Raw genomic sequence first — 11,363 nt, 5'->3', positions numbered from 1 at the left:
TTTGAAAAAATCTTCAAGAAATAATAAAATGTTCGTGATTTTGAAAAAAAACAAATGCTTGGGAAATCAAAAACATTGCATGATTTAAAAAAAGTTCGCGTATTCACGAATATTCATGAATTTTAGAAAAAATGTTGGCAAATTCATAAACTGTTTATGAATTATTTAAAAATATTCATAAGATTCGTAAATGTTTGTGAATTTCAAGAAATATTTCAATTTATTTTAAAAAATCATTGGTTAAAAAAATGTTCATGAAGTGTTCATCGATTAAAAAAATGTTCACGTGTTTAAAAAAATGTTCACAATTTCAAAAAATGTGCACGAATTTGAAAAAGTTCCATGGTTTAAAAAATTGTTTGCGAAATTGTCAAAAATGTTCATGAATTCTGGCAATGCGGAGATCAATATAGTTTTAGCTACACATACAAATATGTTGGTCATAATTTTGACTCATGTTTTTCAAGCAGTTTGAGCTAGAATTCTTAAAAAATACACATTGGGACATGACTCAATGTGATGACTAAATCAGGACCATTTATTTTAGGGTCTGTCTAGGACACATCTAGATGTGACATAACTATGTCACATCTAACCTGATGTCCACTCTGTTTATGGTCTATTTTTCTTATCCTAGTTTTTTTTTGTTTCTTGTTGCTGCATTATATACTTGTGAGAGCTTAGATGTGAGATCTTTAAAAAAACATCTAGGTGTGAATTAGACAAACTGTTTATTTTATGGCTTGGGATAAGTATACCTAAAGCGCCCTTTTGACCCCCAGCATTTATTTCGTATTTTTAAGTATTGTCAATAATCCCCTAAAAAAGTACTTTCAATAATAGGAGGGCCAACAAAGTTTGACGAACCGACCTAATTCACCAGCAAAACAAGCATTTATGTGTTGCTGAACGATGACGCATGAGCATGCGTGGGCTTCATTCTGTTTTTCAATCAACCAGGCTTGGAGCCCAGTGTTTGGTAATAATCGATATTGAAACTGGTTAGTCGTTACTACTCCCTCCGTAAACTAATATAAAAACGTTTAAATCACTATTTTACTTACTAGTCCTTCCCCGCAAAAACAAAAAAGGTCGTTACTAGTCCCTGTCGGCTCGGTTGTTTTCACTTACTAGAGGTAGGTAGAGCATCAAATTGTTGCTGTTGTGCTGCTGCAGAGTGCAGACAGCAACACAACTGCAAGGCGAGGCGGCTTCGTCGATCTGTACCCCTCGGACTCCTTGAACGGCGAGGCGGCTTTGCTGACAATGCGTGACAAGAATGCCTATGACCAGAATGTGAAAGATGGATTGGATTGTTTTATCTTAACGACTAGGCAATCATGGGCCACACACACAGACCCTTAGTGAATGGCTGCATGATGATCATGTACGTATCTGTAATGCTCTACAGTTCTGTCCTTGTTGCTGTTTGTTTTTGTAACTGTATATATACACTTGTCAGGGAATGTGAATCTATGTCCACCATTGGAAAGGTTGGAAGATGGCCCAGATTTTGTGGATCGGGATTGGATGATACTACGAGATCCGCTCGGATCATGACTGCGTCTGCAAATACTCCGTAGATGCAAACCAGCCGCCAAGGAAGGACCAAATTAACAAACAATCCGATTTGCCTGGAAACAAATCCTCTGATTTTCAGCTCCTTAATCTGGAAACGGTCCTCTATTTCCAACGTCTCGATTTTTTGTATTTCTACTAGTCTAGTTTAAAATCCCGTCGACATCATGGTCCGTCTTTTTCCTCCTCCTCCTCCTCCTCCCATGTGTTGCTTGCAACTCAACACCTCGATCGGATCTCCAAGCATCCAGCTAGCTCCCATGGAAGGATCTCCAACCATGAAGGATCCAGCCATGGACACGGTGATCCTACTCCCATGGAAGGATCTCCAACCAGCAGCTACCTCGGATCGCATCCACGTAAGTACCACCCAACTTCATCTGGTCCTTAATTGTCTCGAGCCTTTGATCCTGCACAAAAAGGAGAGGTGGTTCTTGAGAAAAGAAGATATTGTTTTTGATTTTCATGTATATATATATATATATATATATATATATATATATATATATATATATATCCAGTCTAGTCTTGAACTTGCATAACTAATGATGATTTCTCCGCCTATGGACTACCCCTCGCAGTCTGCCATGACCTATGATGGTTCCCCAACACTGTCTTCGCTTGACAACGGCAGCGTCACTACCGCTGATGGTGGTTTACAGCCATCAGATCTCACATTCTCTGCATTTTACCCACTGGACTGTTCACTTCTTCTGGTATAAACAAGAACTTAAATTTGTGTCACGAGGACCTGAACCCACGTGGCCGGATTGTATATCCAACCCCCAAGGATCACTCCCTGTTATTGCAAGCTTTGACTAAGATTGTTATGATGCATGCCACTTCTCTAGTCTTTTGTGCGAGCTGTTCCGTCGTTAGTTTTTTCTCTCTTGTTCGCCATGCTTATGTTTTTCCTGATTGTATTAGCACTCTAGTGCTACTACAAATACACAATGATATATACTGCATGCATTCTCCTGGTTATTAATAATTGGAGACTCTGCATTTATATGTTGTAAATCTGTACTTCTTGTGATGCGCAACATGAAAATTTGGTGATCACAGGATGAGGAGCTGCCTTTTGTTGTTAATCAAAACTCTGCCGCAATTAATGATTCCCATGATGTAGAGAGCAAGGTCGATTATGTTCCTCTCAGAGTAAGTGTCCAACCTCTTTACTTTCCTACATCAAACAGAGCATATATATATATAGTTGGTTCCATGCTGTGCATATATTACCACCTATGAAAAGATAATGTATCTTCACATTGTTGCAATAGCTCCTCATTATTCTCCTCAGTTTGGCCATGATTTTATAAAGTAGTATAAGCATGCAACTTCTTGATCTAACCTACTTATGGCAGATCGTTAGGCCAGAGGGCATGGAGATTCAAGGAAAAAATCGCCCTGATGTTCGTTATAAACCAACGGCTCAGAAAACTACAACTTTCAAAGTAAAGATTATTTGTTATCTTCATTTTGCTTTAGAGATTTCGACTGATCGAAAAAATCTCACAACTCACACTAGTTGTTACCTTTAGTCACATTAATAAACAGATATTAAATTATCTACCCTGTGTTCATTGGTTGTGTTGCAGAAAAAGAGAGGATTCCCGACATGTTTCAAGGTTGCCAAGAGTGACAAGGATGATACTTTTGTGCCGACGGTAAGGTCCTGCAAGAAATGCATATTCCATATAGCTTCATCGATATATTTTTGTGACTAAAAAGTTTAAACAATCATACGTCCATAATCATGCTAAGTTTCACTGAAAACGGAAAAATATGATAACATATTAAGTGTAGGGCTAGCTGTAAGCAGATCAGCGCATATCGCTGACTTAGTATTGTGGATTGCTTAGTCAAGTTTCTTACCTTGGAGGAACAGAATAATTATAAATATGATAGTTTTTCCTACAAAGACTAACTATGAAAAATGTGCTTTGGTTGTGTTACAGAGGAAGAGAGGCAGGCCAGCAGGTTCCAAACCTGCTAAGAGAAAGATGGAGCAGAAAATGGCATGGAAACCGGCATTGGTTGACGACATTCATAACTCGGATTTGAGAGACGATACAGAGACAAAGGTGAAATTGCCAGGGGAATAGCCCAGCTTCACCAAAGACAAGTTTCTTACGTTGGAGGAATAGGCTAACTATAAATAAGCTAGTTTTTTCTTCCTACAAAGACTAATTATGAAAATGTGCTTCGGTTGTGTTACAGAGGAAGAGAGGCGGGCCAGCGGGTTCCAAACCTGCTAAGAGAAGGATGGAGCAGAAAATAGCACAGAAACCGGCAATTGTTGACGACATTCAGCACTCCAATTTGACAAAGGTGAAATTGCCAGGAGAATATCACAGCTTCACCAAGCGTATGTTAAAATCTCATGTAGTTCAAGGCTTTTATCTGGTAAGTCTTTGTTCTTTAGGTATGTTTGCTTACAAGCAACTTATTGCTTGCCTTTCTTTTTCTATCGTAAGATTAAACTAAAAGCAAAGTGTAAAATACTGCCTTTTGTTCTCCTCTTGTAGGGTCTCCCGGGTAGCTTTTGCACAGCGCATCTTCCAAAGGAGAATAGTACAATCACATTAGAAGATGAGCATGGGGAGAGCTATGATACAAATTACCTACACGACAGGAAGGCGCTGAGCGGTGGGTGGGGAGAATTTGCGCGTAAGCATAGTATTAGGGTCGGCAACGATGTGGTCTTTCAACTCGACGGAACCAAAAAATTCAAGGCAAGTCCTTCCCGGATGTTTCATCGATTTCTCTATCATTCCTTTGTGGTATTTTTATCTTCCAAATGCACGGTAGGATCACTACCTTACTTTAGCGGTCTAATTTCTGGGAGGGATATATTGTTTTTAGGTGCATATACTAAGAAATGGACCGCCCGGTTTGGACACATCCAAGAAGAATAACATGTGGAGTGAGTCGAAAGTTCCATCTTGTTCGTATTCTTGCGCTTGTTCGTCATTTATTAATTGCACACTGAAATAGCATACCTATCAAATCTGAATCTTCTGTATCATGTGTTGCACTCTCCACAATGCAGACGAGGCAGAAGGTTCAGAACATGGTGTCAATTCTAAAGATCATCTAGAGGTTACCGCTGGAGACAACAGCTCAACATCAAGCATGATGGCAACAACCTTGTTTGCGAGGGAAGGAGGAGTATGCATCGACAAACACGACGTGAGATCTCCATATCCAGGTCTCGGTGACGTGGAGAACTTCCAAGTCATCCTCCATGGCTCGATCATCAACCTCCCGGACGGCCTGCGCAGGAGGTACTATGAGCTCTGCTGTTCCCAGAAGGCGGTCCTCCACAGGAACCTGCTCGAGACAAACGATATCCTGGCTGAAGGGATGATCACGAAGACCAGCCACATGGCCGAGTGCGTCATGACCCCCTTGCATGCTGCTGCTGCTACTTCTTCTCGCGAGGTTCTCCTGGTGTGGAAGAAGACGCTGGGGGCATTGGAGGTTTTTGGAATGGACGTGGCCTTCTTGCGCAGACGCGTCGATGACCTTCTCGCCATCCACGCTGCCCGGGCATCGACGGTTCGAGTTTACAGCCGCCGCCGGTGGGGACTCTAAAGAATGTTGTGGAGGCAATGGATGTGGAGATGGAAGAGTTTGGATGAGAGGAATGCCCAAGCATGGCAACTGAATTTTTGTGCACGTCATTACTAACTTTCCAATGTATGATTGTGCTCATCATTCATCAACGCTATAAAAAGTGTAGTGGCAGCATAATCTTTTACTCCCTCATTAAATGGTTACAGGGTGATGCATCCATGCAGTATTCTTGTACGTAGTTGTCATCCCTTTGGCAGATAGATGCTGAAGGAAGTCATCAGCCACCTCTGTGTCTCCGTGAATAACTTGCCATTTGGCTGCTGTATTGGATTGGATCAAGCAATGGCATTCAGTTTGTAGGGATCATCTCTTTTGTTGTTTGACTTACAGTTACAGTTGATGTTTCTGTATGTTTTCCATCCAGAACTCAATTAAATTCACAATTCCACCATCGGAAGGGTACTTCATTCCTAAATATAAGTCTTTCTAGAGATTTCAATAGAGACGTACTACATACGGATGTATATATTTAGAAACCAAGGGAGTAGGTTGCATCTATCATTTCAAGAGCTCTTGAACATGTCGTTGGACATGAGCCGTAGGACAGGGTATCGCCCATTTTCCACCAGCATCCCTGCCACCGCGCGCAGGCTGCAGCACATCCACCCACGCCGCGGCTGCTTGTCCAGGTTCTGGAGGGGCCGACTTAAAGAAAATTCTACTGGGTGGTGCTTTCAACAACCAAGACCTTGACTACAACCAAAACTTTGTTCTTAATCAATACTCCCTCCGTTCGGAATTACTTGTCTCGGAAATGGATGTATTAGACGTTCTAGATACATCCATTTCCGAGACAAGTAATTCCGAACGGAGGGAGTACAAGTCTGCCAGCGGGCCCAGCATGACTACGAATAGGACACAAAAGAAGATATGTACGTAGTACACTCGTAAGATCAGTTAATGGAGCAGAGGTATATCAGTATCAGCAATAATCCATGTGACGGCAAAAAACTCATCAGCATCCACATCCTAGTTGCCATTGACGACCAATTTTTTGAGTGAGGACTGAGGAGGAGGCGATCTTGACATTGCTGGTGATCAATAAGCAGCGGAAAGACGAGAGCTTTTGACGCCGGCTAGGCCATGATGCATCATCATCTTGACCTATGGCGCGCGCCGCGCACCCAACTCATCTCACAACCCGACTGCAGCCCGAAGTTCTCCAGGAGCGCCACGTCGTGGCTGCGCACAAGGTTGCTGCTGGTGAAGCTCATGAAGTAAGGCACCTCGCTGGTGAACTGCCGGCAATCGATGTCGGGGCACGGCATGGCGCGCCAGAGGTGCCGCCACCTCATGGACAGCACGCACGTCCGCACCATATGCAGGGCCTTGAGACGCGACAGGATGGCGTGGAGGAGTTCGTCCGGCAGCGTGCTCAGCCGGTCGTCGGCATCCCCGACTCCGTCGCCTTCATCACCGGCATTGCGCGGACGCTTCAGCTTGATGGGGGCGTACATGCAGCACACTGGCCCGAGCTTTTCCATGGCGCGGACGCAGGGTAGGAGAAGAAAGCTACTCGAGATTAATCTGCTGATTGCAGCGGCGGCGCCGCCATGTGCAAGGAGAGGAAATTGGAGATCTGGTACTACTCTATCCCCTTTTGTCTTTCTCAACTGGCGAACGACAGAATTTTCATCTAACGGCCGGACACATCGATCCCCATCAGATGGAGATCGCGATCGAGCCTGAAGAGAAAACCGTCAACCCCCATTCTCGCGATCGCGGTTAGAGCATCTACAACCGAAACCTCGTACCCGTTCCAAACGTCCGCGTGGGCTACCCGGTCAGTGTTTGGATGAAAAAATGCCACTAACTAGTCTTTTCATATTCAGCCCAACGTTTGGATCAACCGGCACTCTCCCTATTCAGCCCATACGGGGGTTGGATATGGAGACACCAGTGCGGACGCACTAGCCACATCGGATCCAGCCCAATGTGTCCCACCCGACCCCACATAAATTGACCCCTACCCGCCGCACTCTGAAGGAAACACTAGCCGTATTCCACTCCACTCTAGTCCCCACCCATTGTACCAAGCTCCTCTCCGGCGATCTCCGGCATTCTCCTCCATGACGACCACTGGATCCGACTCCGAGATGCCTGGATATATAACAGCTCTGGCAGTGAGCACATCCGCCTCGACCCGTTCTACGTCTTGGACCTCTGCTGCCGCACGGATGGCGGGAAGAGCAAAGTCAAGGGCAAGAACGCCCTTGGGAATATCAGACTTCCTGACAACAGAATTGCAGACTCCCTGAGAAGGCCTTACTCCTCTGCCTATTCACAAGTTACTATTCTGGCTGCTCTCATTTACTTCTTTTCATGTTATTGAATTTACATTGGCACTTTACTCAAAAAAACTATTTATTTTAGCCATCACTTTGCTTTGAGTCTACAATACTTGCAGGCATAATTACATACGTCACTACAAGTGACAAAACCCAATCCCTATGCTCCCTGTGGGATTGGTACTCTTATTTAAAAAAAGCTACAACGAAACCATGCGCAATTTCTGGCCATCGTCCGTGATGTGCTACTTTGCGCCCTCCTTCCCGACTCAGTGGCACGTCCCTGGATACCGACCAGCGCCGCTGAAGTGCTCGGCGCCCGCCTGCCCAACACCCACCAAGCCTACCGTGTGCTCTACCATGGGGTGTCGCCCGCTCCTGCCACACTATCGACTCCTTCCTTGGACCAGCAGAACATGTTCAACCCTGCAATGAGCAACCTCTCCATCCAGCCACACGCAAACACCAACTGGTACCTCGACTCTAGCGCCTCATCACACACCACCGGGAACTCATCTAACCTATCCTCTAATTGTTTTCCTTCAAAGAAACTTTCGTCTGGCATCACTGTTGCCAATGGTTCCTGGATGCCCGTCACCTCCGCGGGCAAGGTCTCACTCTCTCTCCCCTCTTCCATTCTCTCTTAACATAGTTATTGTTTCTCCCAACGTCATCAAGAATTTACTTTCTGTTGGCCAATTTACTATTGACAACAGTGTTTTAGTTGAATTTGACCCTCTTGGCTTTCTCGTGAAGGACCTAGCAACTTGGCACCGATCATGAGGTCCAATAGCTCCACTAGTCTCCTCGGCTCTCCCACTGGTGGATCTGGTGCCTTCATCAGCATCACTGCGGGCGATCTGTGGCATCGGCATTTGGGGCATCCCAACAGAACTACCTTTTCCAAGCTTTTGCAAGAGTTTCTTCCTTCATGTAATAAACCCTTAGTTTCTTCCCATACATCTACGGCATGCCAATCCGACAAGCATGCTGGTCTTCAGTAGTTCCCTATAGTTTCCCATCTCCAGTAATCCACTGCGATTTGTGGACCTCCAGTGTACCCAGTTGTTTTGGATTCAAATGTTATTTGATTATACTTGAGGATTCCACAAATTACACCTAGTCTTTTCCCCATCCGCGCTAAATCTGATGTTTCCCCCATCCTCCAGCGATTTTTTACACTTATGTACTCATGCAGTTTCAATTGTTTATCAAGTGTATTCAGTGCGACAATGGCAGCAAGTTCATCGAACATCACCTCCCCTCCTTTCTCTCTGGCAATGGCGTCTCTCTCCATTTGTCGTGCCCCTACACATCCGTGCAAAATGGGAAGGATGGACGAGTGATAAGCAGCACAAACGACATTCTCGGCACACTCCATGGTGTTGTGTAGTTATGTTAGTTATAGAGGCTGCATTAACCTAAAGTTGGGTGATGACTTTCTTTTTCCTCCGTTTCAAAATATAAGATGTATTAGTTTTTTTCTAAAAGTCAAAGGTGTGCATGTTTGACCAAATTTCTAAAAAAAAATACCAATATCTACAATACTAAATTTATATCATTTGATCCACATCATGAAAAGTATTTCATATTTTGTCCTTAGGTATTGGAGATGTTGATATTCTCTGCTGTAATCTTGGTCAAACATACAATCGTTTGACTTGCGCGAAAACTGACACAACTGATATTCTAGAACGGAGGGAGTATTATTTTTTTCATAGAGTCGAACCTCTAATTTTTCTTTAATTTTGTTCCGAATAGAACCTCTTATTTTTCCTCTCTTCTATCTCTTGTGCGTCGAAACAAACTCTATGTCAACTAAGAAAAATTACGCTTACGTACATACATATACACAATTACACATACACCTCTGAATTCATCCCGGCCGGCTCTTCAATCCCTAACATACATTTTCTAATTTGCTGCATATGTGCTTGAGTACGGTTTGCCTGTTTGTGGTGAAAGATGGTCTTCCACTCCACGTCAAAGGATCATGTCCTGGACCACCACAGTTGCTCTGGACCACCACAGTTGAAACAGATCATGTCCTTGTACTTGGGATCTAAAACTTGCTGCATCTCCACCTCTACAGATTGAGAAGATTGAACCTGGGATGAGGCAGCCGTAGAGGTTGTGGATCTGGTAGGCTTTGCTGCCGGCACCGGATCCTTCGAGGTCGGGGCAGATGGCTGCCTCCTCCGTCCTTGCGAGTTGACTCTCTGAGCAACAGCCTTCGAGGCGCCGCCGGCTCCAGATCCCGCACCAGCAATCCTCCGGTCAGACATCGCCAATCCTTGCTTCACAACGGCTGCAAAAGAAAGGGATCCGGGGCCCAAACCCTCCCTCGATACCTTGATGGTTCTTGGGGTTGGATCAAAGACACGACAAGGCGCATGATGGCAATCAGCAGCTGTGAGCGAGCGAGAGGTGATCAAATCCTTCCGGATCCAGCAAGTGAATCCAGAGGGAGGGGGAGTAATTCGAGGGGGTGGTGGTGGAGGAGGTAGGCGGCGGCAGGGAGGGGAAGGAATGAGCCAGAGTTGGCCAAAGTGCTCTTTTATAGTCTCTAGGTCACCCTGCCTACGCAAACGCGCAACCTGAGAATGCGCTTTCCTAACAGGGTCACAAATTTTGAAGCTGGGGCCCGTCGTAACCTGATTAGGAACAGAGGGCGACTTTTGACTTGTCTCCCTCACGTTGTTGAGCAGGCTAATGCCCAAATTCGAATTACTCTCAGGTTTAGAGACCGTAGAAACGGCAACAACATCAAAAGATTCAATCAACGCATCGGGGGAAACCCTAGTTTTATCCAAATCAACTAACTGAATCGCCGAGCAATCCTTCAACACTTTGAACTGAATCCTCCGCGAAAGCAGAGCCAACAAACGCGAACGGAATGTATGCGACAAGCGGAATGAATGCATACCTCCCTCACCCGACCAGGGAGGGGGATCGATGGCGTTGTGCTGGTGCAGGCGGGGCGTCGGGTCCTTTACTGATGGCGGCGGGGCAGCTCCACCCCCGGCAGGAGGAATTCCTGCGGAATGCTGGCAATCCCCTCCACCGACGGCGGCCTGATGTTGAGGCGAGATGGGTTCGCCGTCTTGAAGAACGCCCGCTTCGCCGCCTGCGCAGGATCCGATGATTCGGCCTCCTGGATCGCCCAGAAGAGGAGCTCCACATCCATGTAGCCGTCGTCGCCGATGAAGCGCGCGCGCTCGGCGAAGTTCGCATAGCGAAGGATGTCGAGGTGGATGTCTCCCCACGCCTCCCGATTGGGGAACTGCACCCGCACCACCCGACGCATCTCCCGTCGACCCTCCGGTGAGTTGGGGTCGATCTCGGGGAGGGGAGCCGCCCTTGGAGGTGGGAGCGCCCGCGGCTCCGCAGCCCGAGTCGCCGGTGCAAGTCGACGGATCCGCAGCCCACGACGACGCGCCCCCGCCATGAGAGTTGGTAGGTGGAAGCTGGGGGTGGGAGAGCTCGAATTGATGCGAGGTAGGTGGGGAGGGCGAGCGGATTGGGGATTTATTCTCGCTCTGTTCTCGTCGCCCGAGGAAGGGGAAGGGGGAGGGTGGGAACGACACGCCATCTTTCTCCGTGGCCAAGGATGTGAAGGCGAAAACAAGATTTCGTCTTTTCATATTTTATCCCTTAGGTATTGAAGATGTTGATATTTTCTTTATAATCTTGGTCAAACATACAATCATTCTATTTGCCCGGAAACTAACACCTTACATTTGCACCGCGTCGAACCTCTTCTTTTCCTGTGTTCTATCTCTTGTGCGTCAAAAAAAAAAATCCATGTCAACTTCAGAAAAAAAAAGAACTTTACCTGTACATACATAGATACACCTT

At 45.7% G+C, this 11,363-nt stretch overlaps 1 protein-coding gene across 1 annotated transcript; it reads left to right on the top strand.

Annotated features, from left to right (window-relative positions):
• The first annotated feature begins 4,447 nt into the window (after nucleotides 1–4,447).
• LOC109766325 (B3 domain-containing protein Os01g0234100) lies at nucleotides 4,448–5,523 on the top strand. Its single transcript, XM_020325092.3, has 2 exons — nucleotides 4,448–4,504; nucleotides 4,631–5,523. Exons 1-2 carry the CDS (start codon nucleotides 4,498–4,500, stop codon nucleotides 5,173–5,175), a joined length of 552 nt encoding a protein of 183 aa, XP_020180681.1. The 5' UTR covers nucleotides 4,448–4,497; the 3' UTR covers nucleotides 5,176–5,523.
• Nucleotides 5,524–11,363: the final 5,840 nt, after the last annotated feature.

The sequence above is a fragment of the Aegilops tauschii genome, chromosome 5, assembly GCF_002575655.3.
Source record: "Aegilops tauschii subsp. strangulata cultivar AL8/78 chromosome 5, Aet v6.0, whole genome shotgun sequence".
Lineage (NCBI taxonomy): Eukaryota > Viridiplantae > Streptophyta > Magnoliopsida > Poales > Poaceae > Aegilops > Aegilops tauschii.
The sequence above is the reverse complement of the archived record's forward strand: the minus strand, read 5'-3'. Positions and strand labels throughout refer to the sequence as shown.